The sequence below is a fragment of the Pipra filicauda genome, unplaced genomic scaffold (genome assembly GCF_003945595.2).
Source record: "Pipra filicauda isolate LSUMZ 115617 unplaced genomic scaffold, ASM394559v2 scaffold45_size4122338_pilon, whole genome shotgun sequence".
Taxonomy (NCBI): domain Eukaryota; kingdom Metazoa; phylum Chordata; class Aves; order Passeriformes; family Pipridae; genus Pipra; species Pipra filicauda.
This window is the reverse complement of record NW_024104598.1, coordinates 3,081,524-3,101,842: the sequence shown is the minus strand read 5'-3', so window position 1 is coordinate 3,101,842 and position 20,319 is coordinate 3,081,524. Positions and strand designations below refer to the sequence as shown.

Sequence of the window (20,319 nt, the reverse complement as noted above, 5' to 3'; positions counted from 1 at the left end):
CATATTATCATATTATCCATAACTCTGTAAAAAAAAAAATCACATAGAGAGATGTTGGGGTCTGAGATTATCTTAGAAGACAGATATAGAAGGAGCTAGGAAAAAAGTTGACATTGTTCCTTAAAAATAAAAAAAAGCAGAGCAATAAAATATCCTGCTCCAACACTTGCATCCAGATGCATTAGGAAAAGTAAGTCAAGTCCACTTTCAATTTGGAATGGGAACAGACAAGCCGTTCTCAAATTCTGCTCATCCTCTTCATCCCAGAGCCACGAACGAGCCCTCTTCCAGCACCCACTAAACAGAAAAAAGTACAAAGTCTTCATTGTGGCCTGGGTGAAAATGAAGAAAGACTGAACTTACCCCTGTAAGACAAAATAACTCAGACAGGATTCTTCAAAGAACAATACATTCCCACTGGGAATATTTGCCTCCCGTGAGTTTTCCTCTGTGGCACAAAGCCCTGAGGAAAAGAACAGATAAAAACTTCATGTCATAACTTCCAGACATTTTCCTAATTAACCGTCCTAAGCCCCCATCACCAAGCACCACAGAATTAGAACCATACCAAGGTAAGCACCAGCTGCATCCTTCAAAAACCCCCTCACTTCAAGGCACAAACATCAGCAGATCAGGAGAACCAGGGCACGTGGACAGTTTAAATAACACTAATAACACTAATAAGTATTGCTGTTGTTGTTATTTTGAGAAAGTCTTCTCCTTGTTCCTTTCACTTTCAGTTCAGATTCTTAGACTTTTCCTTTGTAATTTTAAAGCTAAAAGATTTCCTTCCACTATATCAGGTTACATGTATAGTCTAGCCACCATGAGTTTTCTAAAAATAAATAAATAAATAAATAAATAAATAAATAAAAATTAGGAACTGCAAGGATGTCTAAAGGACATCAAGCCCTTCGGGAACACTTCAAAACCAACTGCTTTTTGTGCAGAGGACAGCAGGTGGATTGGCCATGCCATTCTTCCAGAGCATGGTGAAGCACCAGTGTTTTATAAAACAGAAGTCGACCCTGTCACAAAATAACCATGTCCAGTAGCTTGCTATTTGACAGAAAAAAAAAAAAAAAGTCCCTTCCAACCCAAACTACTTTAGGATTCTATTCCATGAACTGGTAAAATCAGCCTATTTGTGGGACACTTCATGCTACTGAAGATCATATTTTCACTCCTGCCTTTATGGACAGAAAAAGAGCCAGCATTCAAATCCTGTTCACACATGTTCACCGAAGAACACACTGGGACAGAAAGGCCCTTCTGTGGCAAATACCAGCAAAATCTGAGCTGTTTTCCCAAATCAAGCCTAAAATACATTTTATAGCTCTGTTTACACAAGGACAAAACACATCCCACCTGGAAGTAAGTGGGAGCTGGTTATCAAGGGCACACCAAGGAGCATGGCAGGAGGGCATCTCCTTACAGACTCAAACACCAATGCAACGCCAAAATTGTAAGAATCCCATATACACACGCTTATCTGACCAAATATATACTGATGAGAAACTGAGGCATAGAAAGCCTGAGCGGAAATGAAGCCTGATTGTCCAACCTGCATCTATTTGACAGATGCCTCTTAAAAACTAACAGAATCAATGTATTTTTAAAGCCAGTTCATACTGTACTCCTCAAGGAATTTCTGTCTTTGGTTAATCTTCACCCCTGCATACACATGCACACACACACACACGGAACAGCTGAAACCAAGACTTAAAGGTGAGGAAGGAAAGCTGATGCAGAAAGAGAAATGGGTTTTTCAGTTTCAGAGACAAGACCAAAACCCACTACTTTTTGGTCTTCATGCCAGTGTTCAGACAAAAGTTTCCCAGGTTCCTTATAAACTGAAATAACCTTCGCTGTCTTGAATAATTTGTCCCTTTAAAGTGATCTCCAGCAAGCTTTGCTTAAGATCTAGTTGAGTCTCCTTGCAAAATGTGCTGTTTAACTGCACTTTAATTACGCTGCCATCTACAATCCCAGGCCCAAACACAGAGGAGGCAGGAGGGGTTTCCACGCTGTATCATAGGCAGCAACAGGCACAGATAAAGTTGTGCCTTCAGCTCCACCAGCGTAAATCCTCAGCAACTCCACACTGACAGAAACCTCACCCTAAACTCTCCACGGACTCTCCCCAACTCATCCGGGATACTAAGGAAGAAAACTTCAATCCTTTTTTTTCCTAAAAATCTGCTTCACAATTCAACATCTTTGATGTAAACCCTTTAAAAGACTGTGATGGCATCAAGTCAGGGACAGGATGGAGGGAAATGTGTTTCCATCCACTTGGGGATCATTAGGAGGAGGGTTAATAGCCCTGGGCATGTGATCAAATTAAGGCTTGTGCCAGTTTCCCCAGGCTTTCCCTTGCCATCACCAGCTTCCCCAGGCTGGGCAGCTCACCCTCACCTTCTTACCAAAGACAGCTCTTAAGCAGAAGCACGACGGGCTGCTGGGAGGAAACAGAAAGACAATCACAGAACGAACTTATATGGACAAAGTATGAAACGGGCCGAGGGAGGGAGGGAGGGAGCCTTTGATATCTTCACCTTCGCAGAGATACGAACCCCACGCGCATTCACAGCCCGAAAGACAGGGAGGCGGCAGGAATTCCGACCTTCCCAACATGTGGACTGCAGCACTGAGGCAGCACAGAGTCTAAACAAGGCTGGAGTTAGCATTCAGAGCACACAGCCCAGCAGAGTATGGGAAAGGGATAGAGCAGCCCAAAGAGCTGGCGCCACGAACTGACGAGCAGAGCGCAAGTGATAAAGATTTACTGCGAGAGAGGAGGAAACAGTCCGCTGGCCCGATTAGAGCTGTGAATACCGAGTTGTTCAGGGAGGATTTTGCAGCTGACTGATCACAGGCTGTCGGAGCAGGCCTCGGACAACAGCTGCAAGGCTTGCTGGGCTGCAGAAACAAAAGGCGCCTAGCACGGTGCAAAGAAAGAGTTGACAGGTTGTTGTTAGCAGTGGCAAATGTGTGAGGTATGTCACTGTGTGTGAGACGGGGTGGGTTGGGTTGGTGGGGAAGAAGGAGGGCAAGAAGCACAGGCAGCGCTCAGAAAAGGCGGGGGCGTGGGGGGGGCCGGCGGGGGAGGGAGCAGGGACACAGGCTTGGTCAAAGCATTTTCCTAAAATCAGGCCGGTGTTTGTGAGGGGGACAATCACAAGGTCTGTTTACTGCTGCCAAGATGAATTAGCCCATCGTCTCATTTATAGGACGAATCCGGTGGCACAGACTATAAGGTGCATGGCATTAAAGGGACTAATTAGACGATTCCGGCAAATCTGAATTAAGACCCTTTCTTTCTTTGAAAGCTGGAAAGCATTTCTCAGGACTCTAGTCAGATGGTTTAGGTTTTGTTGGGCTTTTCCTTTCTCTTCTGAGAAGGGATATCTTGTGCAGTCCCCTAACTTACAACGGTCTGCTCTACATTCTGCTCTGAGCTTCAAGAACAGTTGTTAGGAAGCTGCTGGCATTTACATCATATCTAAAAAGGTCCAAACTAAAATCCTGGATTCTGCAGGAATTCAGCTCCCAGTCCAGGGACAAACTTTGCAGCTGGTCCCTCATGTTGGAGTGGGCCAAAGCAGAAGCCCACATGAGAACATACCTGAGCTAAGAGCCTACAGCTGAATTCTCTCTCACACATACAAAACAATCTCGGTTTTTCAAAAGCTGGCTTCTAATCTGACACCCATCCACCCCCTCCGAACACATGGTCTGTAGCCAAGTGCTTTTCCCAAGCAACTCCCTGCTTTCTGGAGCCATGGTTCACTAAGCGTGTGAGTGCTGGGTAGGAATGTATCAATGAAACTCCAGAGGTGATCAAAGACAGAAGCTGGAGAACAGGAGACCTCACTTCCAGCTCCCCATTTGGCAAGTTTAGGATTCAGTTCTTGAAATCTGGCAACATTTTACTCCAATTGTGACAAAAACAAAGTGTTCCAAACACCTCTGAAGCAATGGTGCATGCTGTTTGCACACAACCACTATATTACAGTGGTCACTATTAAAATGTTTTACCAGTGGTTAAGGTTACCATGGCATTCCCAGCATACTAAGAGAAGGGAATACCACGAAAATCATGGAAATACTCGGCACTGCAAGCTGCAAATATCAGATGTTTCATAGTAATTAGTGACACCTTGTTAAGCAGAGGCTTCTTGCTTTTTAACACATATATCTATCGCTAACCAACAAATGGGAGACACTAAGAAAGTGCAGTGGTCTTTACAGTATCTGATCAACTGAACAAGCAAACCCTATTTTGATTTTTCTCTTCTATCTCTGGGACCCAGTTAGCCTAGTCCCAGCGGGCAGCACTTGATACACTGTAAAGGGAATTCAGAACAAGAGGCATTTCAAGGCCTCTAACACAGCTCCATTCTCCCAAAATATATATAAAAAAACCCAACCCAGTGTGCAGAATACTCCATCTAGGGGCAGAAATGCAGCCCAAAATTTCCTTAGCCTTTGCTTTGACATGTGTTAACCTCATTCTGCCGGGACTGAGTGCATGAGAAATAATCAGACATTTCACAGAGGTTCCAAATAGTTCTTCCTCAGTATGAGTCCATAGATTTTTACTTTTTATTATTTTAAAGACAGAGCTTCCAGCTTGAATTTCCGCTTAACAGTGATGAAGAACACAGGCACCACTTTTATACAGCTACTAGCAACTGGACTATACTTTAAACTACAAATATTATCTTAGGAACAATTTATAATCTATCATCTCCATATGCTCAAAGTTTTCAGCTGAATAAGGGTGGCCAGTGAGCTCAACTGCAAGGAATAATGAAATGCCTGAAGGACTATTTAGGTAACTATATTTTTGGATGTAATTACGCTCCCACTGAAGTCAAAGTCTGAATTTGGTTTCAGTGGGAGCAGAAATGATTTGTGGCAGAAGCAGATTTCTGAGTCAGAAACTCTCTTTGTAGCTGGATAATTCAGTATCATTTATGCTTAATATCAGCACATGGGATTTGTTCACCGAATGTATTTGAGAGCAACGTATACAGCAGACAGAAGCAACAATTCACAGGCTCTGAAAAAACCCCGAAAAGATAAAACAATGCCCATTAACAGGTTTTTTTTCTTCTTAGGGAAAAAATTAATTACAGAAGTATATCAAGCCTGGCCTTCCAATTACGTTTCCTTTGTACAAATCGCTTTCAGCTGACAAGTTCTCGCTAATTTTCCGTAGTAAGCGACGGGTTACGGCTTGTCCATAATGTCACAGCTTCCCACTGCACTGTGTCTCGCTCTTTGTCTCTCTGGTACAGAGGGGCTGCTCCTGAGGCTGCTGCAGCACTCTGGAAAGTCATCGAATTACTTCCTACATTTGCTCTCCTTAAACACCTCCGCTTGATCCCCCCCCCCAACACTCTTCCTGTTCCTCGGCCCCCTCGGCCGCGAACTCCGTCCCCCGTAAACGCAGAGGTTAGAATTTTCTAGACACCACTTTAATTTTTCAAATAGCAATCCAATTACTGAGCAAATTGGCACATGTGCCTGGTTACATAGTGACTTGGCACTGCCTCCCCTCGCTGCTGGCAGTGATGAATGTGTTCCCCCTTCGCCCTCCTCGTCTATCTGCCCCAGCCTCCGAGCCAACACCAGTGACCACATAAGGAGAGTGCCTGGCAGCTGCAAGCCCGAGGTGCCAAGAGGCAGATTGTATTCTGTAGCAGCAGGATCTGGGGCTGTGACTGGCTTCCTGGCTAGTCTTTTGTAAGACCTTTTCCATGGCCTCTAGGTTGGCTCTAATGAAGCCTGTAGAAATGCCTGCAGGGAGCTGGTATAGAAGTGAGTTAAGTCAAAGGTTTAATTTAGTTTCTAAAGTGAAGCGAATGTATATTGGCCTTCTTTTTCCACCCTGCAATTATATTCCTGCCACATTTATGTGAAAATACAGTATTCAGTCAACAATAGGAGTGCATTCCTGGGTATGTCTGCACTGCACATTGGGGCAAAGATCCCCAAGCCAGCCTCAATTAACTTAGTGCAGAACCAGGAGCAATATAGCTGTGTTTGCTCGCTGCGACACCCGAGCTAATTAACTATGTATGGCAGTAACAGAGCTTTACTGTTTCTGGCACTGCTGCTGGTATCCCTGTGTGGTAATCGACTGCAGACATGCCAGCTTACTTGGAGGTAACCTGAGGGCTCCCCAGTCCAACGTGGCTCTGCACTGCCCAGATACGTTTAGGAATACTCCGGGAACTGGCAGGAATTTGTTGACCATCATGTGAGAGTGCTGAGGCTACAGATGTGGTTACAGCAAATCTGGACTGTTCCTCTTCCATCCCATTCACATTCTTTTATTACTCACAACATGATGGTCACAGAGCATCTTTAACTAATGTGTTGAGCATCTTGAGCAGCATCTGTCACATGTGCTGCTTTCTAAATTTCCCACTTCCTCCTCCAGGGGCAAAAAGCTGGACAAAGATATTTTAAAGCATTTCTCAAACTTGCCTTTTCCTTTTTTTTTTTTTTTTTTAAGAAAATTTGATCTTAGCCCATAACTGAACTTCTTCAGACTATTTAGAAACCCATTTTCAATTATTTCAATGAAGTAGATAAGAACTTTCTCACAACAGGATAGCTTTCCCCCATCTGGCTTTTTTATGATCCCCAAGAAATTAACTTTCTTAAAATAAATGAGTGCAGGTTCCAAAGACCAGAGATGCACTATGATCCCTGTAATTCAAACAGGCTTTGGCCAAGGTAAAAACAAAACACAGCTTGCCAGCTATTCCTCTTTCAGAATCCCACCTCAGGCATACCAAGAAGCTACTGGAGAGAATCAGAGTTATTTTGCCCAGCAAATTTCTGATGTAGATGGTAGTCTGGAAAATATCCTAGTGGACTCTGGACTGCACACACTGGAATATTTTGCCGAGTTCGCTTGCTTGGACTTTACTGTAAGAATTGGAATTTATGGGTACAGTTGTTTGTTACCGATGGAATTTTTCCTTTCCCTTTATATTTCTTTTTCCCCCTAAACTGAGCATGTTGACAGAGGTACCGAATGAGATCTGAGCAATTAGATTATATTTAATTAAATTCTCATTTATAATTTAAGAGCTTTATCAGCCATCTAAGAGCTGATGTTCACCTTACTTGAAATCTGTAGGTAGACAGGAAAGCCCAAGATCTTCTGTTGACTTCCTAGACAAACGAGCCGAATTGTAATTCCAAGAACCACCATAAGGACCTGAGGACTTTCTCTCCAAACCTAATCCATCCCCCCAGCTCTCAAGACTGACTTTTTACAAGGCAGCAAACGCAGTGATAAATTTTAACACATGCAAGTTCCCAGGCTTTCCCTCAGTACAAACACATACAACTGTGATACAGCAGCAGTATGGATTTTAATCAAGTGTTTGATATCTAAGCATGATGCTTTTCCTCTCTCTCTCAGTCTTTGCCACAGTTTTGCACGAGTTACTTGGAGTCACTTTAAACAAAGGGCACTAAGTTCTGCACAGGCATCAGGAAAGGTAAAGTTACACACAGCACTGGGAGGCTTCACAGCATTTCTCAGGAGTTAGTACCTCTGTACTTCAGTGATGTTGAAGAGGAGGATAAAAACCCCAGAGCTGTAGATGATGTGCAACCCTACTGCCATCTTCCATGCCTTCTACGGGAGCAGGAAACTGGGCTCGCACTCCTGGCTGCGGGCCTGTAGGACACAAGAAAGAGCCAGTTATCCAGAAGGGCACATGAGCATGTGCCTCTCACTAGGCATGTGAATGCCCCAAAAGCAGAAAAGCTCACATGCCAAAGTTAGCAACACTGCTGTAGCCAGGCTGTGCTGAGAGTTAAACATGCACTTAAGAGCTTTGCTGGATGGCAGCCATTTACAGATGTACAATCAGTGCAGAGACATGTAGGCAGAAACTTCCTTTAATGGGTCCTCTGAATCCCCTTCTTGAAGATACATAATTGGCTATTTTGATGAATGTATTTAGAAAACATACTCTTCTTCTGATTGCATCTCAGACACTGGCACGTGCATCATTTTTCCTGGAGTCCTTTATTTACCACACTTCTTAAAGATTCAGGGCCAGACAAACAACTAAGAATCAAATGCAAAAAGTAGCTGAGTTCTGGTAAGGCAGAACTCCCCCAGCTCCTGTTTTCCTCTTGCTTCATCCCTGCTTTGTTTGAAGATGCTGATGGGTGCTCTCGCCTGCATGTAATAACTACTAACAGCAGCTTGATGAATAAGACAAGAGAAAGTAGGGGGGAAAAAAAACAATAGGAGAGGCATTAAGGGCACTAAGTCATTCTTTCTGGGATGGGCATTAGACATATGTTCACTACTCCAGTCCCAGTGCAATCAAAGCTGTCCTGTGCCACTGCCAAAAAGTGCAACAGGTGCCAGAAGATTACAGCACTGGTTAAATCCACTCCTAAGGCACCAGCTCAGGGACTGATCCAAATCCCAGAAGCCAATGAACATCTTCCTCCAGATGTCAATTGTTTTCAAATAGTTCCCCTCTTATTTCCAGTGCGATGCCGGGGAGGGGCAGGGGGGGATAAATAAATTCAACTGCCAAGAGGCAAAATCCTCTGATTTCATCACTGCAGGTCTGGACAGATGCCAAAGCCAAGCAGAGCCTCTCAAGCACATTTGTAAGGTAATTAATATTTTATATTCACAACAATAAGAGGGCTTCATTCACAAGGAACTATTAAGACAGTTTCTGCTTCCATTCTTCCCAGCACATTACAATGACGACTCCATGCCAGCAGCAGCCACATGGCCTAAAGGTGCCAAGCTGGCAAGGATACTCTCTCACAGCATTTGGCATCCAAGCCCTTGGCAAACCCCTCAGCAGTTGTGCTTGGCTGCTTTTGGATCCGTCATGTGGTCAGGCTGCTGATAGCAGAGGAGGGTGCTGCGTCCTCTGGGCACCATTTCACTTTAACACCTGTCTGATTCAGAGGAATGTGTGCACATGGAGAGCAAGATCCCTGCACAAATCCTCCCGGAGACCCGGAGCACATGCTCCATTTGTTACTGAAAGGGGTCGTTTCCTCAGACCCACAGTGCCTTTCTTTCCCCCCCCTTCCCCTTCACATATCTGTACACAGCCCTTAGAGGGTCCTACATCCTGCCATGCATTCCACATGTGTTGGACGTTTTCTCTGTGAACCAGGAATACAAAACATAGCCTTTTTGTATATAATGAAATCTCATATTTTACTGTGCTCATATAAAGCCATCGCTTTGTGACTAAGACTTTTTTATTTGTGACATTTTAATGATCTACAAATGTTTGGTATAGATGAAAGGAAATTATTATTTCCAGGTCACCTTGCAGTAATACTTTTTGATAGGCACCATAATTCCAATTAAATTGAGTAATAAGGGAGGGGGAAACCCTTCAAACATTTGAAGTGCTACTGAAGCAGAAATATTTTTAAAGGAAAACATCAAAACAAGCATACATCCTTTCACAGAATCACAGGATATGCTGAGCTGGAAGGGACCCACAAGGATCACTGAGTGCAACCCTTAGCCCTGGCGCAGGAGTCACACCACAAGCTACAAAATATGACAGGAGCATAGACAGGAAAATTCAAGGCCCCTTTTCCACTGGGGACTACTCAAAAAATGCAGATATTACGACAGGCAGACCAGAAGGACGTAATTCTGAGCCCCACAAACACACTTTGCAGGGAACGCAGCAGGTTTTCGTGTCACAGGATCGGGGCTGACTCAGGCACAAACTTCATGAAATAATCCCAAGTCCTGTCCCTCAGAGGTACTTGTCAAAACCACCGTTACCACCCCAAACTTGGCAGGGGCAGCTCTCCAGGAGCTGCAGCAGAGGCGCGGCGGGCGCTGAGGTGTCGCACAGCAACCCCCAAATCCGCGCCTGTCCCAGAGCACCACGACCCACCTCACGTTCCCATGGGCTGCACTGGTTCATCCAGTACATTCTGACACTTCAGAGCAGGGTTATCTCGGGATCAGACACTCCAAAGCCTGTGGAATAAACGTGAAGTTTATTCCGGTTGCCAAGCTCGCAGTCACGAAACAGCCGCTATCGCCAGCTCGGGAGGGGGAGGCTCAGTGCACCCGTTTCACCCCAACTGGGACACACAAACACGAGCCAGGGCTCCCGTGTTCCACCCCAGCCATCTGCCTGTCACTTTGTACCGTGATTTTTTTGTTTTGTATCGAGCTTGTGGCCCACAGGCACCAGCCGAGGCCTCCCCGTGCCAGGCAGAGCGGTAGCACAGAACACAAACCCCGCTCGCCGCACGTAACCCGCGTTTATCAGCACCCCCGTGTTTGGCCACACAAGCTTTTTTTTTATAAAACTGAAGTTAAAAAAACAAAAAGCCAACAAAGATAAAGGCACGGCCTTTTTGAGATCCTCATACTACAACAAGCTTAACCGTGACATCACTATCAGAAGGTCACTGGGGCTGCCCACGCGTAAAATAATTTTAAAGCTACTTGAACAGAAGACAGGATAAAGCATTTCCAAAATTACTCTACTCTAGCATCAAGTAAGCAACTTATTTTATTTTTGGAGAGCTGGGTTTTGTTGTTTTGTCGGGATTTTTTTGTTATTCCTTCTTGAACAGTTCTTCACTATTTAATCAGGAAAAAAACTTATCTCACCCCCTGCTTTGAAACATGTTTTCTTCAGAACATTAGGGTGACATACAGGATGGACACTTGGGCCACGACAAATTTAAGATCCAGCATCTTGAAGGCTTTCCTGGCCACAAGCCAAACCTTTCTGGAATGAAGAAAAGCTTTTTAATAAGGCATTTTCAGTAAAAAATCCAGTATTTAACCCTGCGGAGGTAAGGAAATACCCCAACTTAAAATTATTATTCAGTTGCATATAAAAATGTTATTTTAGATCATTTTTAGGAGTTACTGTGATACATTATTTTCCATTTCTTTTTCTCTGTGACCTGGGCAATGGATTTCATTGTGATTAAAGCACCTGGCTTTTGGAGCAAGGGAGACGAAAAATAAGTACCAAATAAACATATAAAACTCTCCAGCAACATTCCTGGAATAGTTCCTCTGTAAAGTGCATGGCATGTTCAGAACACATGATTTCCTAGTACAAAGATTTTACTGGCTTCACTGCTCAGTGTGGTCATCTCAGATCCATGCCAAATAAACCTTCCACACCATATTGTCATTTATTTTTCACCTCTGGCTACACATCCACTCTTTTTAAACAGCAAGATCCCAGTTCCTACACAAATTCATGACCTGAATGCTCGTTATATTGTATTATCTTCCCTTGAAAATTATAACCTAGAAGAGAACATGTTACTGCATGTTACTCTTGGCAACTAAAGTGGAAAGGAGTAAGTACAGGACTTCAGAAGATCCAACAAAAGAACAAGAGCCAAGGAGGAGGCTTTGCCTCCAAGGGGTTCCCTGCACCTCGTTTCAGCAGCGTCCCTGTGCTGGGTACCAGGAAGGCCCTGGAATGAATGCCCCACACAGCATGGCCTGTACAAAAGTTATGTGGGAAGGCCAAGGAAAGGAAAAAATTTTATGTCAAAGTCCAAAAAGCCTCCAGTTTCACTTACATAAACCTACATGAACAGACTCTGCCAGATGTTTCCTTATCATAATACGCTTCCCCTTATTAACGGGACTAAATAAATACCACTTACCCAAATCAAATCCTGACCATTTCCCCACTTTCAACTTAATGAATTTTCTCAGCTTTATGCACTTTTTTTAGCAATGTGAAGTCAAGAGCTTCTTCATGAGAACGTGCCCGCCCGGGACATTTATTTTTGTTAAAACAGTTACTGTGCCATGACACAAGGGTAGAACACCATTTTAAAGGGCTGCTGACCCCAGACAATTTATATGCTAATTTCAGAAATGATTCCTCCTACATTAAATAAGGAGCTGAGGAATGTTCCAAAGGTCTAGACAGCCCATGCCATTTACAGATTGGGTAAATCAACGCTAATACTGCCCACAGCGAATTACACCGTGTGAACTTTCTTCACTGCACACACTTTACTAATTTTAGTTCCACGTGGTTACTCAGCTGACTGGCCAAAATATAAACTACACCAGCTCCCCAAAGCCTCCCTGTGCCCATCTTGACCTTGGACTTGCCTTTAATATTAAACTTGAGAAAAAACCCGAATGGTCACACTTTTTTTATTCAGGGTACATTTATAAATGGTTTATAAAGGGTTAACAAATGATTAATAGGTTATGATAATGTTAAAAAAGTATGGATAACTACATACAATAAGGATAACTGCTAGGCATTTAATACTAATTGATCAGCTATTTAAGACATACATTCTAGCCCAAACTCCATCAGTGTAGAGTCTGGCAAATAATTAAAATATCTTCAAACTTGTTTGAGCACTGACAAGTTCTCCAGCATTTATTAGAAGTGTTCTGAGGCTATTATTGTTTAAAAGTACAAGTCAAATCTGTCTCCAGATTTAGACTTGGTACAAAAAAGCTGTTATAAAACCTTAGACTAACGGAAAGATTTCCAGTTTTAATTTTACTTTCAGTAGAAACGATCTTTACCCAAATTCTCATACGGGATATGTGATGCCAACAAGGCAGAACTGAAAAACTTAAAATTCAACAAGCATCACTACGTGGATCGTAAAATACTAAAAAGATCAACTGAATTTTCAGAGCTCCCTCTGGTTTTGTATCTCAGCTTACCAGCGACGTCGCCGAAACGAGGCACCGATGCAAAGCACGGTGCTGAGCCCAAGTGCTCAATTGTCACACACACACACACACAAAAAAATCAAAATCTCACCAGGGATGAAATTCTAGTTTTAGAAATAAAACAGTGTGCGAAGCATTGACAGCATCTCGCGTATTATCGTGACGTGACAAGTTCTTGCAACCTCGCCTACAGGTGAACCCTAAGGTAGTAAATACTACGAGGTACCTTCACATGACAAAAATCTGATTTCTTTGCAAGGCGATGCCATGAGATGGACCTTTCTTTCTTCACTCCCTCCCCCTTTTTTTTTTGGTTTTTTTTTTGTTTCTTTCTACTTAACTGTCTGAGGATTATATCAAATATAAATGACACAACCTCATAATAACTTTCTTAACAGATTGAGGACGCAGAGCTGGATTTTAAGTCAAAAGAGCACTGGGCATGTGCCTCCTCTCATCCAATTCAATAGCTGAACTTCCACTTAGTGCCAAGGAATTGAATTAGGGAACCTGTTTATAGCGTGGGTGCCAGCAAACTCTTCCCCCCTGTGCCATCATACACCCACCCAACTAATCAGTGCACTATTAATTATATCATAGGAGCTTTCTTAGCAAACTATAAATGCAAGCAGGGCCCAAGACCTGAATAATAAATCACATACAGCAAGACCATTTTTTGCTATACCTGAGACGCCTCAGTCAAATGGCTCCTGATAATGATCAATGATGGTAAATTGGCCACTGGGCTCCTGGAAAAATTCCAAGCTTCACCTTCCAGCTACAGGGATGGGGAGGATATATGTGAATGTGATCGTTGGCAGGGAAAGGTACATTGTTTCATTGCTGTGGGAAAAATGCTTAATGCTCAAACATTTCCTTAAAATAAGATTACAATGAAACATTAGAGGTGGCATTATTAGCGATAATCAACTTTCCTGGTTAAATGAAAAAAAAAAAACAACAAAAACCTCCAAACCCAACTCCAATCTGCAGGAAAAAAAGAAATCTAGTGTTTCATCCCTTGCTTTTTTCTGAGCACTTCAGTAGAGATGCTTCCTGCAAAGAGAATAGGCCTTTGTGTGCTTTGGTTTTTGAAACTCAAGGAAGTTCCCAACTTACCTGTTCTTTTTACCCATCAATGAATGAGGAGGAGATTAATTGAAATTTTAAGACTTTAGACTATAACACGATTGACATACGGAAAAAAAGAACCCTTATATTTCCAATTCACTTCTGAATATTAGAACCTTGTCCAGGAAATAGGTTGTGCCTGAAGAGAGACACAAAAAGTAGAGAGCTTTAAAAAGGATTTTGGGATCTCGGAAACCAAACTTGTTGCTGGACTCCTTGGCATCAAAACCACAGCCATAAAATATTCTGCTGCCTAGTAAGGTAAACTATGAGATATTCCCTCAAACTATGAGATATTCCCTCAAACTATGAGAGATTCCACCACTCCACGCTGGAATCTTGGGGCAGTATTTCCCTTTGCAGCCACAGCACAGGAAGCACTGTATGTGATGGGAAGGCAGGTTCTAAAAAGGTATGTTTCTGAAACACTCTGTCTTTCATGCTTTCCCCAAGACAAAAATAAAAGCCTAGTACAATGATAAGAATGCTGCTAAATATTCAAACAGGTTCTCTTCCTGAGAAACCACTAGGGAAGCTCATGCAGACAGATGTCTGCTCTTGAGTACACACATGCAACACATACACATAAAGATATATGTGAAACACCCTGTGCTTCTCAACAGAAAACAAAGCATTCCCACCTCAGAGCTCATTCAAAGGTTCTGACTCAGAATTGTCCATCCAGTTCAGAGTCATCTCCTTTCTCAGCTTTTTCCCTCAGCTTCATTCCATCCTCCTTTAACTCCTCTGAAGGTCCAGCCAGCTCCTTTCCTTCACCAATCCTCTTAGTTTCCCCCAGAACACACCTTATCTCAAGAGGAAAACAAAACACTGAAATTCGTGTTATTTTATTATATCATTACTTCTCTGTATGTCTCTCTCCTCGTGCTGCCTTTTTAGGTTACAGTTTCTTTAGGACAGGGATTATTTACTGTTCTGTGTACTAATACAACACAGCCTGGATCTTAAGCAGCCTCAAGTCACTGAGAATAAAAAGAAACTGCCTTTGCCCTAAGTAAATGCTCTCCAGAGTGATATCAATCCTTTTTATCCATCTTTGAAAAAGGAATCCAAGAAAGCATGTAACAAACATGCAAAACATTATAGAACCTAAATTGCCAATTCTTTTGAGAAATATTTATTTTAAACAATTTTTATACCATGAAATGGAATCCCACATCTATTCTAGGCATCTCTGATATATTAAATCAGGGTGGAAATTCTATTTTTATTCAGGTCTTGCTCGTTTATCTTTTCAGGGTACTTAGGAGTAAATCATACCTGTTCACAATCACTCCTTTCTCTTCATTGAGCTGCCTGAATTCAATTAGAAAAACATTTCACTTGCAAAACTTTTCCTATGAAAGTCCATATTTGGATATAGAAAAATTTCAAAAGACTCAAGAAGACATCCATAAAACCATTAAAAAAAATTGTTTCTGAACATGTTCAGCATCTAAATATTTTTTTACTGATAATTTTACATCAATTTTACTTCATTTTCTTAGTGGCAAAGCACTTGGAAGATCTGAGAAGTTGGGTTATAGGTATGTTGTCAATATGCTCTTATCATAGAATCCTGGAATGGTTTGGGTTGGAAGGGGCCTTAAAGATTGTATACTTCCAACTCTCCTGCCATGGGGAGGGACCAGGTTACTCCAAGCCCTGTCCAACCCGGTCTTGAACTGTGGATGGCATCTCATTCTTTGTGTGTCACCTGCACCACTCAGTTTGGTGTCATCTGCAAACCTGCTTTAGGGTCCAAAAAAGCCACAGTGAGAGTCCCTGTTATTTTCATAATGCATCTCACCAGGTCTGACCAAAGGCCACTGAAATCAGGAGATCTTTCAGACCCTTTAGTGGAGTTGCAATAAAGAAATAATTCATTCTTCTGCAGAACAGCTCAAAAGCAGAGTAGCCGATGAATTTCTACCACTCTTAAGCAAGTGGGAACTCAGAATCCCAGACTTCCAGTTGGGGAAAAAGCATTGGGGTATTGCAAGAACTAACCCATCTTGAGATGCCAAAAGGATCTGTTTTCTTTCCCATGAAGCTCAGGTTTCCACCTTTGGCTACTTTCTCAGAATACAAAGTCCTGTTTTGAACCCAACTGAGCAGGGCACACAGCAAGGAGAGCAGAAGAACTTCCCTGAGCATGCACTGAGCAATCAGTCAGGGCTGCTGGAGAGAGGGACATCACCCTCAGATCAAGATGGACCATTACAGGTCACCTTATCTCATCATTTCCCCTCCCACAGAAACTATTAGGTGGATCTAAAAAGCTTAAAACTGCACATTCCAGAAAGGCAGCTCTGAAGTAAAACAATAATGCTTCAAAATGCCACACTCCTCGAGAAAGGGACACCTGAAAATCCTGCTGTGAACATCACTCAGACCTGGAAAGGATGTACCTCCAGGCTCAGCGTGGCCTGCAGCCTCCCATAGGCATTCAGAAAGCAGGGAGTGACAAAACCTGGCAGGAACAGATCAGTTTGAGCACTTTGGCTGTGAACCCAAGCTAAATTAAGTAGGTGATAAATCCTTCATCCCTCTGCTGGTGAATTGAGGGAAAGGAAACAGGCAAAATGATTGAAACACTATTTTATGAATAATATATAATCATTCATTCCCTTTTACATAAGACCAGAAGAAATTCCAGAGGTCTGTGGTACACCTGCAAACAGGCACAAACCCCCAATTTGTAACAAAGTGCCCCAAAAATACATGAGCTAATCTCAGGGTTCAGCAGAACTCAGAGAAGCTGAGCATCACTAAGGCACCATCTTCAGTCCAGGCTGCAAGGATTTGGTAGCTGATATCCAGCCCAGTGCTCAGCAGGAGCTGTGAACCAGAGGTCCCTCCCTACTGCAAGGACATGCCATTCCCAAGCCAGCCTGTCCCTGATGCCTTCAGGAAGTCCATGGAGGCAGCTGCCCATTTTTAACTTTCTTATTCCCAGGCAAAGCAGCAAAAGAAAGATGTTAAATTCCTTCCAGTCACCGAGTTTCCACATTTGCAGCGATATTGCCCGTAAAGCATTAGATTGATGGCATTTCCAGGGTGGTGACAGCAGAATGGGCAGTTAGAAGGTAAGATATTTACTTACAATAGCAGCAACCCACAAACAACTTCAAAAAAGCTGGCAAACAGAGATGGAACTTCATAATGTGTGGGATGGAAAGGAAACGGGGTGCTTGTACGTGTTCGTGCTACAGTTTGTGTTCTCCTGAAGGCCATAACACAGTTCTTTTTTATCAGCTACATTGTGAGGTATTAAAAAAAACCCAAACAAATAAAACAAATGCGCCGAAATGAACGCACCCAAAATACATTTAGTTTCCTGTTCCAAAAATAGCACAGATTTGTGAAGTCTTTCGAGCACCATCCCCATCATCCAAAAAGCCTAAATACTCACACTGTACAATAAATATGGAGATGTTAAATCCTTCTTAAAAGAACACTAACTGTCCTGCTTCTCATACCTATATACAAAGAACCAGACACAACTTGTAAAAACTATCAGTTTTGCTGGCCATATTCACAGACTCACTTGATTCCTTCCAGCAGAAAAGTGATTTAGAACTATCACGTGGCTTTATTCACACCACCACCACCACGCTCTGTATCTTGGGAACAAGTTTGACCCGTCAGGGAAACGGGATCTAATTTAGGAGCTGGTAGATGGAGTAATCACATTAAAGCTCCTCACTGTCAGAGAGCAAACACCTGCAGATGCCACATAGAGACATAGTTTTTATGTGTATGTGCACATACATGTTTATACACACATATATGTATATATATATATGTACACACACAGACTTTTGGAGAGAAATCTTCTGTCTCAAACACAGAGGGCTCTCCCACCACAGATGCCATCCTGAGATCTCATTTTCAGCTACCTATATCACAGTTATGCAGAACTGCGGTTCTTTCTGCCTTTACTTTGCCGGGATGCCACGGTAAGTGGTAAATGCTCTGCTGCCACCCAATGACGTTTCCCGGGATTGCCCACTTCCCAAGCCCATTTCCTCCTACTCCATAGCCAGGCTAAAAAAAAACAAAACAAAAAAAAAATCAAGTTAAATTAAAGGCAGCACTTAGAACTGAGCACTTTGCATACCTGTGGCCTCTGTGGAACACGGGACAACCCTGCCCCTCCTCACCTGTATGCAAATGGCCCCGGGTTCTTTTAATCATTCCGCCAACAGCAGCAAAACTTTATCTGAACTCCCGGTCACAAAACCATCATTGTGCTCTGGCAGTTAATTTTTACTGGTTTACAATGTACTTTCCTTTACACAAGAGATAATGCCAGGGAAGCCCAGCAAACCTCTCCCACAGCTGTTCTGCTTTACAGTCCCTCAAAGCATTGATTTCGCAGCGTTATGTCAACGCCAGACACGCCGATTCCCCTCCCTGCTTTCACTCAGTTCCTTCCTTGGGTCTCCTGACAAAGCACAACTTGTTTCAGTCCTTGTTACTACACCTAAATTAAGTTTGCAGGGGTATATAAACACAAGCAGTAGCCCATCAGGTTTAAGTGGAAAGGGGAAATGCTGCACCCTGGATCTTGAGTTCACCCCCACCTATAATTAAGTCCTCAAACGTTTGGACACTTCAGCTTTCCCTGCAGTAAAAATATACATTTGCAGAGCGCCAATTTAAAGAAATTCAAGCAACTAGTGAAGTAATTTTTGTCAATATGTATTTGCACACAAGAACGAGCTGCTCAGTTCTGTAGAATCTGTCCAGAATTCTGGGGCTGCGACACGTGCATCTGCTCAAATTAGTATAATTTAACGTTTGTCAGACCAGTATATACAATGAATTACTTTAAAACGTGGTTTACATTTTCAGTTATCAGCTTAAGCTGGTATAAAAGGCCCTGACTGCTCCATGGATGAATGCTCAGTTGAGAGCTTATTATCACAGAGAAACCACAATTACAGGTTTAAAGGAAGCCCAGCAGTGCTTGATTTATTTTCACCTATTTCATTATTATTCTTGTTTTGGCATACAAGATGCAGCAGGATGTTCCTGCCACCAGAACCTACAGGTTGTAGAATAATACACTAAAAACCTAAAGAAAGGCAGAATTATCTTCTTTCCCAAGAACTGTCTATGAGAAAGTTCAATCATCATGTTAAAACTTAGAAGCTATTTCCAAAACACTGTTCCCACTCCTGCTCTCTGGGGTTCTCAAAGATCAGAGATTGTTTTGAGACTCATTAGCAGTTAGTGGTATTTAACTACATTTCATGCAGATGGGACAACAAAACTGGATTTGGCACTTTAAAAAAAGTGTCACTTTTACACTTTTACATTTTCAATGCAGAAGCGTTAAGAGATAAAAACATTTTGGTACAAACAGACGTGTATTACTGATAATTCACTGCCTCAAAACATACCTTCTTATGTTTTGTCCTTAAAAAACAAAACCCGATTGTATTCCAAGCCCTTGATTCAGGCCCCAGCACTTAACTATGCTGAGAATGTTCCATTAAGTGCATCCAGAAGTGCTGATCACACAGCCCAGCCTGCACGGTCAGAGCCTAAAATGGGGGCTTGAAACTCCCTCTGCTGGCTGAAAATACAGCTAGAGACTTAAAAACATCCTCTCTTGCCCCAAAAAAAGAATGAACAAACAAACAAACAAACAGAAGCCTCAAAACCTAAACCAACCAACCAACAACACTGCCAACAACAGCAAAAAAAAAATAGTAAGATAAAAATGGTATGTGAAAAACTTTTTAAAAAACTAAAATAAAGACTCTCTCTTCTTCAAAGATTTTAATCTTTTTAGCTGTTCTGGCCCCAAGTCTTTCCAGCATTCAGATGCACCTACAGCAGTGTCCTGCTACCCAAAGCCTACCAACCTCTGCAAGTCAGTGTCTCAAAGTGATTTTACAGCACCCAGAAGGAAAAACTCCTGATCTCCCAGTTGTTGCTCCCATGAAACACCAGCCTGTGACTGGGAAGCTCTGCAGATGAGTCCTGCACAAAGGATTTCCTTCTTAAGCACTGCCAATAGATCACAAAGAGGATGGTCTCTGTGATGAGACAACCAGCCAGGCTTTACAAACAGGGTGGGAGAACTGCTGGAAGAAATCCACCATCATAGCAGCCAATTAAGACAGATTTGACAAGGGCCAAAATTACAACTTTAGGTCAGACTTACTGAGAATCTTCTACCAGAGGCAACAGAGTGGCAAACGTAGGATTTGGGTTCAGAGCCCACTCCTGAGAGAATTTCTTGTGCTCCAAGTCATTCTGGTTCAGTTCCTTCTCTGGAAAGCGTTCTCTCCTTGTCTTCTTCCCTTCATCTATCTTGACTGCAAAAGAGAGGATTTCTGCCCCAAGGACCTTACAGAGCAGACTCAGTGTCTCCCCCTGTGCCTTCTGTGACAGGTCACACAACTCAGTTTTCTAAAGCTTGTTCCAAA

The 20,319-nt window shown here is 42.7% G+C and overlaps 1 protein-coding gene across 2 annotated transcripts in view; it reads right to left on the bottom strand.

Annotated features, from left to right (window-relative positions):
• Nucleotides 1-12: 12 nt before the first annotated feature.
• The window catches only part of TPCN2 (two pore segment channel 2), a 55,214-nt gene continuing 34,907 nt past the window's right edge, over nt 13-20,319 (bottom strand). Inside the window, exons 25-26 of one of the 2 annotated variants that reach the window (XR_003542806.2) lie at nt 7,584-7,711; nt 13-463 (exon numbers count right to left, since the gene is read on the bottom strand). Coding sequence is in view for 1 of the 2 variants with exons in the window: in XM_039386017.1 (XP_039241951.1) it covers nt 7,648-7,711 (64 nt within the window). In the remaining variant the exon portion in view is untranslated. Of the gene's footprint in view, nt 464-6,584; nt 7,712-20,319 lie in introns of those variants that run through there. The other variant, XM_039386017.1, reaches the window with a different exon arrangement.